Source organism: Anarrhichthys ocellatus, unplaced genomic scaffold, assembly GCF_004355925.1.
Source record: "Anarrhichthys ocellatus isolate YVR2014 unplaced genomic scaffold, GSC_Weel_1.0 scaffold8, whole genome shotgun sequence".
Lineage (NCBI taxonomy): Eukaryota > Metazoa > Chordata > Actinopteri > Perciformes > Anarhichadidae > Anarrhichthys > Anarrhichthys ocellatus.
The window spans coordinates 118181-136998 of NW_022280038.1; the positions used below are offsets into that span (position 1 = coordinate 118181).

The following is an 18818-nucleotide window of genomic DNA, read 5'->3' on the forward strand; positions in this document are numbered from 1 at the left end:
ATGGATAATTGCAATATAATGATTTTAATTTGGCATTTAAGTGATGACACGGTGAGATTTTCCAACCACTTTTCTCTGCACTACTCTCATAGCACTGACTTGCGTCTTCATCTTTGCAGGCAAATGCACAACACAAGCCCTCTCTCTCTACTCTTCTACCGACCACATGCCATTCAATGCAAAAGACACTTCTTTTGTCCTTCACAGCGGCACATTTCCTCAGACTGAGAACACTGTCCGGCATTTTTTTGATTGATCATGTATTTGTATCTATTCATAGAGGCCAGATTCATCATTCCAATTTGTCAAGTTGCTGCACTGCTGAGTTAATTATGTGCAGGACAGCCTCCTGTTTAGAGCTCATCCGAGGTTTTCCCGTCCTCACCTCGACTCCAAACGAGCAGCCAAAGCTTCACCGGGCTACAGGAGCTGCTTGGCACCATGGGTAATTAGTGTGATGAATGCTTTAGCGGAACAAATCGTGGCAGTCGCCTGTCTTGCTCATCGTGTGGCTGTGCTGTCGTAGCTCAGGGGCTGTGGGCTCATCAGGGTAATGGATGATTCTGCTGCGGGACCATCCCTCAACCAACAGCGCCACTACTACTCAGTAGGAAACACCAGGTTTTACAGGGTGGTTTTTTCACCCCTGCTTGAAACAGGACTGCTTCTTAATTTCCTGAAGCCATCTATGTTATGGATGCCAAGTGCGTGTTTGGAAGGTTACTGACACCCGATAACAGTTTAGTCTAGAAATATGTAATCAAGAAAGTCCTTTTTATGTCTCGGACACAGGAAGTGCAAAGGTATGGAGTGACACATTATTATAAACATGTTTTGTGTGATCCCCCCCCCAGCCTTTCAGGACTGCATATATGGAGATGCAAACATCTTCATACTAATTCTCTGAGGGATTCTTTTCCAAGCCCGGGTGTAGAGCCGTCGCTGCTGAAATGATGGATCACATTATTAGATTAGAGGAGAGCAAGGACAGGCAGCAGCTGGATTTGCAATTCACAGCCTCTTTTGTACATGGACCTTTTCTGCATGAAAGGTATAATTGGGCCGTTGTCACTGAGTCAGAGATTGTTTTTTTTGGTTTTTTTTAACAATGCAGGGAACCTTGCAATAAATCAGGTCAGCTGTCGGAGCCACGTCACGGGACAAGACATTAGTGATATATGCAGAATAATCCTTTTTGCATACAATGTAAAGAGGAATACATCATCATTTGTTCGCAGCCGGGTGAGTCCAGATATCCTAATTTCTTTTCCAGCAAATGAAGGGCATATGGTGATTTTGTCTTGTGGATGAACCGGAGGGCAGAGGCAGCTTGAAGGTCTCGCTCTTTGAGCTGTCATTTCAGCACCAGCTAATGGCCTGTGCTTAACTCTGTGCCTTGACTTCCGAACCCACTGTGACAGCGATGAATAATGTGCAGCACATAAGGCTGAATTCCCAGCCATGTCATCCGTGTAGCGGAAGCTGAATAGGTTGACTGCCACAGACAGGTAATCCATAGGTATATCAGTAAGAAAAAGAAAAAAACACAAGTTCAGTGAATTGTTTCGATAGCAGCCAGACCCACAGCTAACAGAGCGTGAAAGACAGGTAAGGTCGTGGAAAGGTTACTTCTGGGTCCAGGAGGTGAGACTTCAGGGATGCGGACACGTCAGTTCAGCGGAGTCCTCGGGTCAATGTGAAGACAAGTGGAAGACACATTTCTCTGTCAGCACGCAGAGAGCCTGCACGGGTTCAGGCTTTCGTCGCGAAGTCCCAAGTCATTGAGTCAATAGCCAAGGAACATGACACAACCTCTCAGAGTCACTCGGCATCACGCGGAACAGGGAATGGCATGCTTTCCATTTCACTGCACCGTGGCCCCGGCGAGACCCCATCTGCACTCGAGAAACAGGAGCGCTCTCAGCCCCGGCTCTCGCATAAAAGCAACGCTGCGACCTGGCCCCGAACACGTACATCGCTCCTTCAAAACAGAGGTACAAGGTGATCCACCGGTCAATCCATAACCCCGGTTATTATCTCCACTGGCTGTCGTAGCGCGGCAGGAAGGCCCGGGGATAAACACAGGGCTTGGATGACAGGAAATTAGATCATGGCAAAGCACAAGCACATTTCAATTAAACCCATGTCAGGATTTATCTTCTTCTGTCAGTGCGTTTAGAGAAGAAAATAAAATGGGACCTTTCACCCCATCTGACCGAGCATTCACCGAGTGAATACAGCCCTTCATCACAAGCATGTCTATACATGTCATACAGCAAACTGCACACAAAAACTAATACAAATGAAATATCTTATATATTTTTAGATTCCTGAGAAGGTAAATTATTTAGTGTTTCACAAGATAAAAGCAAAGATTTGCAAAAGAAGGTCTGAAAAAAATAATAATTTGAAATATTTTTTTTCTTCTTATTTTCTGGCTTGTTAATCATCTCACGACCCCTCAAATTGTGACCACTTGTGGGGTCTCAATCCCCATTAGGATGAAACATACACAGGGAGGCTCATTCATTAGCCTCTGGCTAAATATTGCTACTTCAGTATTTCTGCTACCCTAGTTTTAGCACTGCTAGCTGCACGGCTCTAGGGATGGCATGTCAGTTGGCAGTTGGTCATCCACTTTGGCCCAGACTGAAATACCTAAACTATTTGATGGATGGCCATGACATTTGGTACAGACATTCATGGTCCCCAGAGGATCAATCCCACTGACATTGGTGATCCCCTGACTAGCGCTGCCATGAGATTCACATTGTGAATTTGAGCCAAATGTCATCAAATTTCATGATGCCTAATTCGCTAATATTGCCACCATCCTCAGCTGTACTTTGTGTTTAATTCTGATGAGCAAATGTTAGCATAAGATGGTGAACAGGAACAATATTTAACTGCTCAACATAAGCATGCTAATTGTCCTTATGAGCATGTTAGCATGCTGATGTTCGCATTTAGCTGAAAGCAAGTACAGTCTCAAAGAGCCAATGGCATGGATTCAGACTCTTAGTCTTGTTCTGCACAACTAACCATTTTGACGTGTAAACGTCTGCTAAAAAATATTTCTGGCTGGTTTAAAGTTCATGTGATTCTGGCATATCAAAAATCCAAACTGATATTTTAATGGTGTTAAGAATTATCTCTTCAAAGTGACAAGGAAATCTAATCAACCACAAAATCGGCATAGATTTGTTGATAGTTGTTAGGCAGAAACTGTCATATTAAAAACAAAAATAGTATATTTAATGTATTTACAATAAACATACAATCATGTAATCTTTTTCCAAGAAATATACAGAACATAAAGCTTTTAAATATAAATTCATATTATCCAAAGAAAAAAAGAAAAGAAAATAATTCCAAAGAAGCAATAGAGCATATCCAAAAACCTTTTGTGATGCTTTGAAAATATAGGTGATATTTTCTTATTTCAATGCCCTTTTCTTTTCAAAGGTCCTCTGCATAGAGCCATGAAATCCACACATGGAATACCACCCACAGCATAAGCAAGCACATCACTCTAAAACCCTCACTAACATGGTTAGCACATGGTTTCACTTTAATCAAAGGCAACATGCTGCCTGAAGGCTCAAACCAAAGGATTATCTTTCTGCATATGAAGAGTTTGCTTCCAAAATAACATCCATCATTTACAAAAAAAGTGACTGTCCGTAAGAAATAATTAATAGCAACAAAAACTAATTATGGGCCTATATACAGGATAACTGTCCATCTATGTCAAAATGTCTCTTGAATGATAAACCTCAAGAGTTGTCTTTGTTTTTTTTTTGCCCACAAATGTCATATTTTGGCAGTAAGCTCTTCATATGTCAATACTTCTGTCGCTAAAGATCCGCTATAAAAGTCAGCCTGCTGTTACCACAAGGCAAGGTCATCAAAAGAGAATAATGAGAAAAATAGGATGTAAAAAAAACAAACATTTATGCTCCAAAGTTATTTTCTCATCACAAGGCAAAACAGTCCTGTCGCCGCAGGTGAATACAAGGTCAAGCAATCTCTGTCACGCTTGCCAGCGCGTTAGACGGACCCGGAACACGTTGGCTTTTTCTTTGCGAGTGTTGAATGTTACAGTGCACAGGTTGATATGGCACAACGTCAGGAGGTCTCCGAGGAGAGCTCAGTATCCAGGCACAGGTGCAGGACTGCTATCAGTGAAGTCTGGCTGATAATCTACGGTCAGCCTTGTCTACTGTACAATGTCAGGCTATAGCTCAACATTGGTGCCACTTATTTCAAGCAAAGTGTTGTTTTTATTTGGACCAAAGCAACAAACAGTTATCAGCTTTGCCACTGATGGAAAAGACAGATTAATCTAAATTAGACAATACCTTCACTAGTAGAAAAGTCCTACATATTAACAGTTATTACATCCTAAATAATACTGTTATCTAGACCCATATACAATATTTTTATAGGCAATATGTTTTTTGGGACACTGTTGTATGATATGGTGAAAGTAAGAGGAGGGATATCACAGAAAGGCTACATACAGCTGGAGGATCTGCTCTGAGCTCCAGCGTGGTGAGACAAAGTTCTCCGCAGGACATTACAGAACACTTCTATGGTGTCACTTTGGCACTTGTATGGCACTATTATGTACAGAGGAGTCAGCACTATGACACACTGAACATCACAGATATCAAAGACCTGTTTGGGGGGGGGGGGGAGAGAGATGGTGGCCAACTGGTAATGTTAGTTAACACCCTCCTCCCCGTTAGAAGCTCTTGGCATAATGTCCGACTGTCCTGAATGTCCTGCTTGGAGCCAATCTTCCCATCAGGGACAGTCAAAGACTTTTCGGAGACGTTTCAAACACTACCTAATCACTGCTCGAATTTAAGTCTCACTGCTGTGCTGAAAATCTGTATTTATGCTCTCTTGGTTCACATCAAATCAAGCAGACATTAGTCTGGTCTGGCACAGCTCTGTGTTGAATGTAGGTCCATTGTTGATCTCAGACATTCCCAGTCTGTTTTCCCCCCATTTATAGAATATTCTCTTTATTATTTATGATGCTGAAGCATCATCAATGTATAGTTTAAATCCTATAACTATTAGTTCATTGAAGTGCTAAACTAAATACATCATATGACTAGTGTGGATCCAACATAGATTCCACCATTTGCAAAGAAATGCACTCATAGAACATGAGCGGCAGCATAAAATGAGACTGAATCATGGAACTGTAACTAAAGTACAGTTAGACATTTTCGGGAATACGCTTTGTTTGCTTTCTTGCCGAGAGTTAGATTAAAAAGACTGATACCACTCTCACGTTTGTACGCTAAATATGAGGCTAGAACCAGTAGCTGGTTAGCTTAGCTTAGCAGTAAGATGGAAAACTAGTTTAAGACGTGTCGGTAGGTGGATTTCGTTACTTTTGGAAAAAGCCAGGCCATCAATTTGCCCCTATATCCAGGCTTTGTGCTCAGCTAAGCTAACCGGCTGCTGGCTTTAGCTTCATATATGATGTACAAACATGAGGGAGGTATCGATCTTCTTGTCCAACTCTCGGCAAGACAGTGACCAAGCTTACTTCCCAAAATGTCAAACTGCTCCTTTAACCCCCGCCTTCAAACATCAAAGGGATGAAATCGATTGCGATGGTGAGTGGCTGGACAAAGGTCCATATTTTTGATGCAAAACATATTAAATACTTACAAAGTAAGCCAGGAAAAACAATATATTATCTTTATAAACTGGATATGTCAGAAATCAGAATCCCATAGAATTCCTAAAAACTAAATTATCATTTGACAAAAAAAAGAAAAAGAAAAAAGATCTGTGTTTAGACAATCACTGCAGTGTGAGTGAGTCAGCTGAGGTTTGCTAAAAAATCATCAACATCACAATGCAGTATGCATTATAAAGCTTCTCCATGGTCTAAAATAGAATTTGGAGGCCATTAGAGTTAAATGTGTATTTAACCATTACCATGGCCACCAAACCACAGTCTGTGCAGCTTAGTGACATACTGTATATTTCTTTTTTAACATTGCATGCATTTACCAGCATGCTTTTAAATGAACTAATTCTGGCTGGACACTGTGCGTCATGCTATGCTGTGTCTGCTGACAGCTAGCCCACCACATTCATCATGTCTCAGTGCCTCCATTTGGCGTTCTACTTAAATGCCTCCACGATCTCGGTCTGTGCGCTCATGTGAGCTTTGCTGCTGTTACCGATTCTATCGGTGAAGGCCTCCTCCCCCACAGCCTCCACCTGCTATGGCCCTACTACGGACATTTACCCTGGAGAGTCTTATTTGCAATGTTCCCTGCTTGTTATTTATCAGGTTGCCGTGTATTCCATGCATTACTGCTGCAAGGGGCGTCCCCAGGAGTAGAATTACACCACCAAGTCAAACTGTATTTCTGTCTTGATTTGCCATCGACACGAGTGTTCCTGGCAGAATTATAATGGCGGCGGTGAGAGAGTCATGAAACTGAGATGTCACAGGTTCGGGTACTGAGTCGGCTCAGGTATTGTCCAACTATTCATAGGTGGGCCACCAAACTCTTTCATCCTCTCTCACAGTCCGTTGCTTTTTAGATCACCAGCTAAACATCTAGAAGGACTTCTCTTTTTTTATTTACTTTTGGAAGTTGCACCTTATTTCTATAAATGCCAGAGTAAGGACTGACAAAATGGTTTGAAGTAAAAAACAAAACAGTTCTGTGACGCTGAAACAAAAAATTTGTCTCACAATCTTGTCCAGCATTCATAGCAAAACTTCGCACTATGACACAGTAAAGGGATCATTGTTACGTACCGGCTCAACACTCCTCTACCTTCAACAAATGTCCTAAAATGCCCTCTACAACAAGAACGGGCCAATTACATTGAAAGCTACTGAGAAAGATTTTCTAAAATCTTAATAATATGTGCAACATCAACACAAACTGAAGAGTATTTGTTCCAAAATGGGATATCCACCCTTTGATCTTGTCAGATGACTGGTGGCACAAAATGAAAGATAAAATCATTTTCTGTGACAAATATTGTTGAACTGTTCCCTTTTGGGACATTTTTTTTATAAGATCTTGAACAATAAAAGTACCAATATTTTCTGCTCACTGTATTAAGATGAAAGAGAAATGCAGTTATTTTGTAATTGGTTAGAAATGATTTGGTTTTGTTTTGGGGTAGAGGGCTTCGTATTTTGTCTTTACTTGTTATATATTTGACTCTGTAATGCTCGGAGGTTTTAACAATGTAGCCAGGAAACAGGGCCGCCTAGATGTAATATGTTGCCCAATACTTTATACATTTAATTATTATTATCAACTACTGGATTATGTTTAATCCTGTACTTCTATTTCTTGTTGCTGATTTGTTGGTTCTCCTTTGCTTCTTGTGTGTGCCTCCATGGGCCTCTGTAGTCAATGCATATCTGTTGTCCCTAATTCGTTGTGTTGAATTTAGACAATTGAGTGAGTGAACACACACGTCTGTTAATAAGTCTGTAGTAGGGTTGCTTAGTAATTAAGACTGTATGTACTTTGTGTCTGTAAAAACTACTCCAACCAATAGCTAAAGTATGCATAAGCTAATGATGAACAACCGTGCTGACTGTCATCCTTTCTATCTGGCATCTGGACCTGAGAAGTACTTCCTTCTAAAGGAAAATAAACTGTCTAACAAAGATAATGAATGACCAAAATGTCTGCCTCTCAAAGAGCTCTGGTCTCTTAATAAATCTAATTTGAACTGAACTGTTAATGAAGTTGAACTAAAGAAGAGCGTTTCAGGGGAGTCTTGGTGGATTAGTGGTATGATGCATTAACTGCAAAGTCATTCCATGTAATTTCTCATTTCTTTCCCCACGTTTGCTGTCGAATTAAGGAAATGTAAACAAAACAAAAAAGTCAGTTTATAATTTCGTTGACCGGATTGGATCGTCTGTATTTGAGTAAAAAGTGCAATGTGGATATAGAGCATTTTGGGAAACGTCTCTTCAATTTTTTTCATTATGTCTGATGTTTTGGGCGAGAAGAAGATAAGACCCTTACTGAGAACATTCTTCTACACTGATACGACACCAAGGAAACATCGCACGTCAGATCAGTCGCACATTAACAGCCTCAGCTCCAGTCTGGAGCTCCAGTGCAGACCACCACTATAAAACAGACTCCATGTTGTCACACATCTCTTGGTCCTCCAGGTTGTATATGAACTTTGTCCTGTTGGCTGGGTTCTGGGTGATCTCCTTGCCCAAATTGTCCAGAGTCACATTGGAGGCGAAGAGTTCGGTGGGCGTGAGGTAACCCTCGCTGTTCTTGATGTATTTCCTGTAGTTCTTTCTCAAACACTGCCACGTGGTGGCGTACAGGACGAAGGCCGACGACTTGAGGGCGATGGCGATGCTGACGTACAGGTGCCTGTAGGCCACGTTGTCGTACAGCATGCAGGCTCCCTTCTCGCCGCAGACAGAGCTCCAGAACAGACAGGTGGAGTCAATGCCCATGCCGAAGATCAGCGGGGGAGGGATGAAGCCTGAAGAGGGAGGGGATTACGGATAGACAGCAGGTCGGAGGTTCAAAAAGCATATTAGTTTGAGTTTCCTTTAGATCCGAACAGACACAGACAGACACAGTTCATTTAAGGTGATCACAGAGCAAAATTACAGGCCAACAGTGGACATGTCATGAACACAGCAGTGTATTACAGAATGTGTAGCAAGTCAAACGAATAACAAATCATTGTCTGTGGTTATAAATGCATGACAGTAAAGTATATAAAGTCAATATATACTAAATTTCTTACCAATCAGTCTCAGGAGCAGGAACAGAACTCCGAGGGCATAAGATTTCAGCTCGGGACTTACAGTTCTGAAGACAAAGACAGAATTGGCATAAACGCTTTGTACTGGTGAGCCAAATACAAAAAGTTGCGGCAAGTAGCCGGTTTGGACGGGCCATCAGTTCTTTAAGTTATGATAGCATTGTTCACACTAAAGCAGCTTATGCTGTGATCTGGGAACACGATGACAATACAACAACCAAGTTTGAAATCAGACAGATTGTAAACAAGCCAACAGTTTAGACATCTTCCACTTTAATTGGTGGTAAAACAGAAAGTGAGCACACCCAAAAAGTTGGTAATTTGTGCTTATTGTATACGGAAAAATGTTGTGCACACATAACTGTGGCAAATACAGTAGGTGTAGTAACTGTTTAAAATGTAAATACAGTAGGTGTGGTAACTGTTTAAAATGTAAATACAGTAGGTGTGGTAACTGTTTAAAATGTAAATACAGTAGGTGTGGTAACTGTTTAAAATGTGACGGATGTGTACAACAGACAGTTTGGCATCTTTACCATTTACATGGCACATGGGTGTTGGTTTAACAGAAGAGTTGGACATTGTCGTAAAAATGCTTATTTGTTTTCTTGTTGAGCATTAGATAAAAACATTGATACCACTCTCACAGCCAGCAATTAGTCAGCTTAGCTTAGCTTAGCGTAAAGAATGAAAACAAGGAGCTTAAGAGGTGCTGGTAGGTTGATTTGGTTATTACTGGGCATAGCCAGGCTAGCAGTTTACCTCTGTTTCCAGCCTTATGCTAGCTAAGCTAACCTTCAGTTGACTGCAGCTCTATATTTACTGTACACGAGAGTGGTATCGATCTTCTAATCTAACTCTCGACAAGAAAGCAAAAAAGCATATTTCCCAAAATATCAAACTATTATTGAGAAACAGGAATAATCCCCTCACTGTTTGTGTTCTTGCCCCTGCTGCCTTCCTTTTTAGCAATGTCGACATGACACAGACCACAGCATTTAAATTGATAAGTACAAAGTTATCTATTTTGCAATAACGATGTAATTATATTGACATATGGCAAAAAGGATGAAAATAGCCCCCAAATTGGAATAAACCCAAAGTATTGTTTGATATATAGTCAGATGTGCATCATTTACTATATTTATGTAGAGTGATGTTCATACTGATCTGCTCATCTACATATACAATGTTTGTTGACACTGTATGCGTGGTGCCCTGTGTATTTTGTAAGTCTTTTTATACTAAAGATGACTAAAGTGATTCCATCATTTTGCCTTTGAGCAATTTAGAATACCAATAGCTCCCTCTTGTGGGAAGACCATGTATAGCAACAGGTCTCTTTACCTGATAAGGATGATGACAGAGGGCGTCTGGGCCATAGCTCCGATCATGCTGCACACACAGATCACACATAGGAAGGTGAGGAAGGCCTGCTGACAGCCTGGGCTGGGACACTTCCCCGGTAAAGCCACCGCCTCTTCACTGGTGCTGGATATACACGAGCAGCTGGTCAGGTTCTGACACAAAGACAAGAAATGAGATCAAAATGTTTCTTTTTATCTAAACCAGGACTGATGCACAGTGTATATGTGTAAGTATGCATGTATGTATTCTTGTCTCTGGCATTTGGTTTGAGCTCTCCCGTGTCAAAGGTGGTCATGACACAGCTCATTTCAGTCAGTGTTGACCGCTTCACTCACTGGTTTGGTGCAGCCAGCGAAGCAGGCCGAGAGGTAGGTGATTCCATTGGAACCACAGACGGGGCTCACTGATGCTGTGTAGCAGTTACAGTTATTGATGCACGCCGACTCAGGTCGCTGCCAGGACCGCAACGTCCTATGGAGGAGGTCAAAGGTCATGTTGGGGAGCACATATACATGTACGATGTTGACATCAAATTGGAAAAAAAAAAAAATGGAAAAAAAAAAAAAAAAAAAAAACAGTGTTGGGCAAGCTACTCGGAAAGTGTAGTGAGCTAAACTACTAGTTAATCTACATTAAATGAAGCTTCACCCCCTCAGAGAAATGTAGCAAACATGGCAAAAGTAGTTTAACTACATCCAAGCTCATTTTTCTTTTTACAATGAATTAGATTATGCTGTCAATATAAAAATATATAATATAAATATATGGAGGCCTAACATAGAGTTGGTTATACCTAATAATATAATATAAATTTGAACGAATAATTCACACTTAATTCTAACATCGATGTACAATCATGCACTTTACTACCATAGCAATATCCACCTGCCTTGCACTTATGTACAGTGTAGTTTACTACACTGTAGCATATTAATATAGTTAAACAGTGTATGTTCATGGCCGTAATGACAGGCCTACAGCTCAACCTTTGCTAACTTTAAATCAAGTAAACTCAGGTGTCTGTACTCTGCAGCAGAGATGTCGTAAGCATCAGCCCAAAGATTGGTACGTGATACACGCCACACAATAGCGCTTCAGTCGGCGTAAACGTCCGTGCTGTTACTGTTAATGCACAATCATGGAGAAAAGCTCCATAAATTATGAACACGACCTCCGAGCTTAATCACCTTGATCATAGTGACAAGAAAAGTAGTGATTGGCTCTTAAATTCAGCACTGATACACAAGATATCAACGTAAACAGAAACGATGATAGCTACATGGCTATAACTAAACAAAAAAAGTTGCAATCCGTAAAATTACTTTTTGTATTTTAGCATATTTTTTAGCGTCTAGCATGTTTGAAGTGCAAGTCATGTTTAACTTGAACGTGTTTTTCAAAATATGCATGACTTGGTTTCCCTGCTTACTCGTTGCCGTAGGCTACAGTAACCCCGGCGACAGGTCCGGTGTCACAGCCCAAGAAGAGAAAAGAGACGTAACAGGCGGTGGACACCAGGTTGACCAGCATGGCCATGCGGACAGCGCCCAGAGCGGACAGGTTCAGCTTCTTCACCAGCAGCCCCCCGAGGAAGATACCCAGACAGGCACAGGGGATGGCTGTCATACCTGGGGAGGAAAAGACAATGATTTATATTTTCCAAAAATGTTGACTCCTTAGTAGAGGTTTCTGCACTGCACAAATGTTGCCATCATCTTTATATTTGCCTTTCTTTTTTTTGTTTGATCGTTAAACAGAACAATGGAGGTTTGCCCTCCACTCAGACAAGATAATGATACGCCTACCTAGCAGCTGATTGGCTGAGGAGGTGGTGAGGTTGAACTGCTGCTCCAGGTATTTTCCGAGGAAGGCAGCAAAGCCAGCAACCACAGCGATCTCCATGCAGGCTGCCAGCGTGATGCAGCTGAACACCGGATTGGAGAGAAGGTGCCTGGTTACCCGGGGGATTACTGCATCAATTAAGAAGAAAAAGGGAGAAAAGGGTTCGAAAGGACAGAGAACAATTAGAATTTCTTCGGTTTTTAAGCAGATCTAATGTTACATTTGGAAATTCCCCACTTCTCTTCAATCCTTTTTCCTTAGTATCTCCACCCTTCTGAGCTCTTTACCTCTCAGATGCTCACAAACTGAGAGTCCGCTGTTCATATCGAAGCCATGAATGGCCCCGTTGGGTTTAGAGCCCTGGTACTCAATGGTCAGCGAGGAAGGCAGCATGGCCTGCTCACTCTCCCCTCCACCGTCCATGTCCTGCTCGTCCAGCGCCTGGGGGAAGCCGAACATGAAGAGGGATGAGACGAAGAGTAAGGCACCGCAGAGGAGGAAGCCGGCCCACCACGCCCCGATCCAGCGAGGGTCATCTGGGGTGATGTCCAGCTTACCTGGACAAGAGGCAGGGACATTTACCACAAAGGAGGGATGTTGAAGTTTACATACATCGAATTTCACTGATCAATGTGAAGAAACTGGAATCCAGAAAAAAATCTATTTTGTATTCTTAATTTTCCCACTATGGTCAATACAAATATTACTATTGCGATGGAAATTAACACAAATTCAAGGATGCATCTAAAGAAATACCAAAAAAAGGCAACTGCCAACTCACTGGTGTCGATGAAGACAGCATCAACGTAGACTTTGGTACATACAGAACCTAAGATGAAGCCACAGGCCGGGCCAAACACTAATGTTGAAAATAAAATACCTGCAAGACAGTAAAAGAAAGAGAGAGAGCATAAATAGTCAGTTTGTTAAAATGGTAAAGTTTTTGTAATTACGTTTATTTTAGCTGAGCTTAGTTGTTCAGTCATCAGAATACTTCAACAATTTAAATCTAGTATAGTCAACATCATTACTATTGTTGTTTCTTTTATCTACAATTTTGGTTCATTTTTAAATGTTAATGTATAGCTCTTAAAATCTGTTTTTTATTTGCTGCTGTTTATTTATACCTGCTGTTGTTGTTTTGGGTGTTCTATCTATTTATTTTATTTATTTATTTTATTTTATTTATTTTATTTATTTTATTTATTTTTTATGAGTGTATATAATTATGTAGATATGTACATGCGTATGTGTGCGTGAGGATGTGTGTATACATTTGTGTGAATATCCATCTGCATGTATAACACAGTAGACTGTCTTTTTTATGTCACTAAATGAAATAATAACAATCCTAATTAAAAATTGAATTAAAATCTACCTACTGTCCATCAACCAGAAACTAAAAGAAAAAAGCTTAAGACTTAGAGTAAGTGTATTTCAGCTTGTAATTCAGCAGAGGGCAGCATTGTATCAAAACTGTAAAGTGGCTATTACAGAAGCCTGTTTTATTAACTATGTGGTAATATGGAGATTCCTACCACACTTCTGCTTGTTAAATCCACTGACCGAGAATGAGATGCATTCTATTCAAGTAAAGATTAAGTACTGAATTCATGCCAAGGGACTTTAAATTTAATCAGATGTCTCCCACTGGCAGATTTATTCACATCACTGTAATATGCTGCTCATAGGTTGCACAGAGTAATTGATCTAAGACTAGATTATCCCGCAGGATCATAAATAATCAAGCAGGAAATGGGTTCTTAGTGTGAGAGCGGTGGGAAGCCACTGATGCAGCAGCTCGGGTTGATTTTCTCTTGAAAGCAGCGCTGCCCTGCTTTGGCCCAGAGGGTGAGAGGTTTCCAGTAAGCAACAGCAGACTGTGCAGGGATATATGTGTGCAGGGATATATGTGTGTGCGTGTGTGTGTGTGTGTGTGTCACTAAAACTAAAGCCTGACTGCTAATAAAAGAGCCCAGAGCAGAAAGTGGCCGCTCCCCACTGAGAGAACGAGAGGGCCGGTCAATCACAGAGTCACCGTGATTCATGACCAGTGCCTTGAATAGCCACGTCCATGTTTCTTTTGACAGATGTGAGGTCTTAAAGAGAGCACAGACAGTCAAATAGGTATAATTAGTAACCCTAATTAGTACAGTTAGATTAATAAAGGTGGACTAGAGAGTTTTGTGACGATTTCACAACCACATTGTCCAGTTTTCAAGTTATTTTGTTTTTTCAATAAACCCATTAGCGGAGCCAATCCAAGCCAACCTCATCGACAAAACACCAAAGCTCCATATTGTGTAAATGTCATTATGGGCACAACCAGCTTCACTGTGACTCTGATAACGAGGGGAAACAGCTGACGACAACAGCAGCAACATGCATGATGACGGAGAATAACCGCTAAGCTTTGTTGTGGCGTGAGAAGCGACGGAGAGCTCATAATCCTAAAGCAACAGCTGCCTGACGCCCATCAGGACTGAAGGCCAGTAACATTCTTACTGCCATGAACTACTGGAGCTATAACCATAAAGTACAACTTGTATTACTGCAGGCCTATAGTTGAAACTACTGTATATACACTATTTAGATATTGGACTTTATTTACTCACATATCTGAAAGTGTGCTTAACTTTTGCACATCCCCTCCTCAATACTTCCAGTTCTTCCATTTTAAAAACATGTAACATGTAAATGTTGATCTTTGATATCATGTCGATTCATTTTTAAATGATGTTTATTGCTATGCACCAAAACACCGGTATATCTTTCTTGTATGTGCAAACCTGCTTGACAATAAAACTGTTTCTGATTCTTAAGTATCTCTATGCTGAAAGAAAATTGGACACAATTATGTAAAATTATAATATTTTGTTCGATATACATTTTTATAATATCCAAATAGTCCAAAAATAAATGGCTGGGAGGAATACAATTGTGATGCATTTTATTGTGATTGTGGACATACATCAGGAAGTGTTTTTGAGATTTCAAATGTACAAATTGTACGGGAGTATATTTTAATGTGATCATACAGTGCTAAGTTTCCCTCAATTTGTCTAAACCTGTAAAATGACAGAACATGTTAGCATTGCTCTGACTTCCAACATTGTGCTGTTGAAATAGAGGTTACTGCGTCGTAATTTGAGAAACAACAGCAACCACCGCAACAACGTTATGATGTATGCACACATTTCTAAATGCATTATTGTATTATAAATACAAATGTATCTGAGGTGGATTTTCAAAGGATTGGTTTCACTTTTGATTGCTCATTAGAGGCCGCATGTAAATCCCTTTGGATTTATTGACTTTCCAATGATTGCAGTTCTGCCTCAGTCTAGCCGAGGATGAGAGCTGTCCTCAGTAAAGCAACCGTGTAGCGGCACATATCAATGGCTTGATGCCTCGAGGGCATTAGGTACAGGGAAATAGTTTACAGCTGTGAAACCAGCCGTTCAGAGTGATCATCCTGAGAAAGCTTATATAAGCAGTGATGACACTATTTGTTACACTAAAAACACAGAAAGAAACACCTGCAAGGAGACTTTGCACTCCAAAACAATATAGACTACAGGGTGCATTTTTGGGAAAAAGTAAATATGATTGCGTTAAGTTCTTCATTCGTCTCGTCTAGTCAGTACAAGTTGTTGAAGGACTTTACTCCCCTGTGTTTCTAATTATCTTTTGAAAATCCCCCATCAGGTAAAGTATAGTTCTGTCACTAAAGTCTTTTTTTTTTTAAATGCTAATGTTATTTTGGAACCAAATTCTTAACTTGCGATTGTAAACAGGATGAACTAAATGCCACAGATGTTTTATGAACGTGTATATTTTTTTGTCCCGAACCATCTCAATATGAGCCAACCAAAATGTCTTGAAAAGGTTTTTTTGCATGAGGTTTAAAAGGGCAGAGAAGAGTGCAGGTTGACATGTGGGAATTATATCTGACACCCATCTCAAACACACACTGTGGGCTGTTTTAGCAGTACATGCTCTGCCCTGGAGATGCTGCGCACAATGAAACATTTCCAGAGGGATCCTTAATGGATTTTCAATGTTTCTATAAAAAATAAATAAACAGAAGGCTGCTTTTGTATCCTTCTTGACTATATTTTCTAACTGTTTTGTCTGAGAGCTGTGTCAATGAACACAGGCACAAAATAAAGATCAAGGTACAGTAATACGTTCCCGCTAGACAACAAACTAATGGGAGATTAGTTTAATTTGTATCAGAGACCCGGGCTCTCTGTGCCACAGCGTCACGTGAACCTAGATGAATGAAAGTAACTGTAAGAGAAAAGCACAATTCACAGGATCATTTATTAAAGTACCAACTCTCTGGGAAAAGCATCTAAGAGATGACTTAGATGTCCATGTAAAGCTCTGGCAGCTTGTCTGACCCAGCCATTTGGAAATGGCAGGTAGAGACACTTCACTTAAACTGAGAGCTTGTAAAGGATGTAACAGGATGAAAGGATGAAATTGTATGGCTAAGTGATTTTAATACTGTATATATTCTGCAACTTGGCCTAAACACGACATTTTGTTCCTAAAATAATAGTATTGCTATTGAGCTTGTCCTGAATATAATGCTTGCAATATGAAAAGTACAATTATACATTAATTACAGCCCAAACACACGTGTACAAACAAGAACAAGGAGTGATGTCAAGCCAAACGCTTTCTAGATGTCAGCCATGTTGGCGGTTAACTGGATGGTTAGTTAAGAAATTATGAGGAGTAAATAATGCCAGGGAGAAATTTGGTAACAAATGATGATCTCTAAAATGCATTATAAACATATAATGTGTTATAATCTGCTTACAGCACAGTATAATCATAGTAATATCCATAATGACTTTTAACAATAATCATGAGACATAAACAATTGTATATGGTCAAGTATCATCATACCTCATGAGTAGTGACACCCCAAATTATAAGTTAAGTTAAGCTAAGCTTTAAGTAAAGCATGTAAGTTTTTTGTTCTTGCATGAATTCAATTATGTTTTTAACTTTACTTAAAGCAAACAATGACCACTTAGAGTAACATCATCCCATTATAATGCATTATAACAGTGATTTTAATGCATTATAAAATGATAACAATGTATTCAACTATGGGATCTATAATACGCTATGATCCTTGCAAAAAAATATGTTGTTACTATATTAAACATCCCTATGGTTTTAAATGGTGAGTCAGTTTTGTGGTTTAAGTCCACTGTGACAGATCACATGATACCATGGACACACAAAAAATAGCAGAAACAGATGTGCATTACATATATTGCAATCCAACACAACAGTCCAGCAATCCTGCTCATTTTCATACATGTGGGAGCAGAAATATTGCAGACATCTTACAATGCAATCATATCCAACATAAACACAAACTACTGCCTCAAAAATATCACAGTTAATTCAAAACCTCTTGCACACAGTGCCAAAACCAATTTAATAAGGTTTCACCCACAGACAGACTGAGGGCATGAGTGCCCAAACACACCAAATTCCACACATTTTCACTAGAAATCAGAAAGGAGGTCTCCATAATGTATTCCTATAATTAAAATGTTACATTGTATTAGTTCATTTATTTGATCAGTTATATATATTGGTTATTTTACTTCCCAGCGTAATGCTAAATGCTGTAATACTGGTTTAACGTCTTCTTCTAGCGAGCTTAGTGCTATTTTGGTCAATTCTATATACTTCTATTCTAATTTTCCTAATTTTCCTCCTGTGGATCAATAAAGCTTACCCAATTTATTAGTTGATCTAAAAGTAGTTAGATGGGGATGTAATTTACTGAAGACTAAGTGTGTATTTAACACCAGGGATGAAACAAGTAACAAGCGGTATAAACAGATTTGTAGAGGGTTCATTTTGGAATAACAACACAAATTAATACATACAATGTATTCAGTGCTCTGTAGTCAGCTGGTCATTTTTATTGTTAATATTGTTCCTTTAATCTAATAAAAAACAGAAGGGACTTAACGTGATGGTAATGCCTGTGTTGAATGCAATGAATGCAGCAGAGGCAAGGTCATACTGTATGAGACAGGGCTCCTCCACCTGGTCACACTGCCAGCACATGAATAATTTCTCACTCAGACTCACATTATGGCACGGTTCACTCACTGGCACTTTGTATCTTGGCATAGGTGCTCCTAAAAGGTGCATATATAAAACAACCTGGGCCGGTCTGAGCAGACAGCGTGTGCTGAGTCAGCATCCATTTCTTCCTCTGCTGTCCTACGGCGGAAGAGTAATAACTCCACTGGAGTAAAAACATTTTGCTGCAGTGGACTCTCTCAGCCTCACAGCGCTTCATTACACGCATTACGGCGATGAATAGCGGCTAAGATATGAGGCAGGAAGAGAGAAGCTGACCCAGCGGCTGCAGGGCCGTACCCCTCTGGCTCCCAATGCTCTTCTACTTTACTGTGCTGTTGTGCACTATCGGTTACGGTGCTTTACAGTCCTGTGTTGTGTTGTTGCTGCTACTTAGCACTCTGCTGCAGACCTTAAAACGTTCCTGTTGTTGTCCAGCCTAAGCCTGAGGTGCATTTCTGCGTTCACATAATAATGAGACGGTGGAACAGCACTGTCAACAGCTGATAAAATAATGTTAGAAAGAGTATGACGTTAGTCTGACTAGCTACTCATTTGTAAAAACAAGGCAGAGAGTTCACAGCTCTGTAAGGCGGTGCTCTGGCACAGCAGTGCTTTAAGCAAAATGCTAAAGTGAGCATGCTAACATGCTGTCAATGACAATG

At 40.3% G+C, this 18818-nt stretch overlaps 1 protein-coding gene across 1 annotated transcript in view; it reads right to left on the bottom strand.

The window, feature by feature from the left end:
- Positions 1-3233: 3233 nt before the first annotated feature.
- LOC116384128 (solute carrier organic anion transporter family member 3A1-like) overlaps positions 3234-18818 on the bottom strand; it is a 27664-nt gene continuing 12079 nt past the window's right edge. Inside the window, exons 3-10 of the mRNA XM_031848531.1 lie at positions 12809-12907; positions 12315-12584; positions 11991-12155; positions 11615-11813; positions 10521-10656; positions 10165-10337; positions 8800-8864; positions 3234-8529 (exon numbers count right to left, since the gene is read on the bottom strand). Of these exons, the coding sequence (XP_031704391.1) occupies positions 8153-8529; positions 8800-8864; positions 10165-10337; positions 10521-10656; positions 11615-11813; positions 11991-12155; positions 12315-12584; positions 12809-12907 (1484 nt within the window). The 3' untranslated portion in view covers positions 3234-8152. The remainder of the gene's footprint in view (positions 8530-8799; positions 8865-10164; positions 10338-10520; positions 10657-11614; positions 11814-11990; positions 12156-12314; positions 12585-12808; positions 12908-18818) is intronic.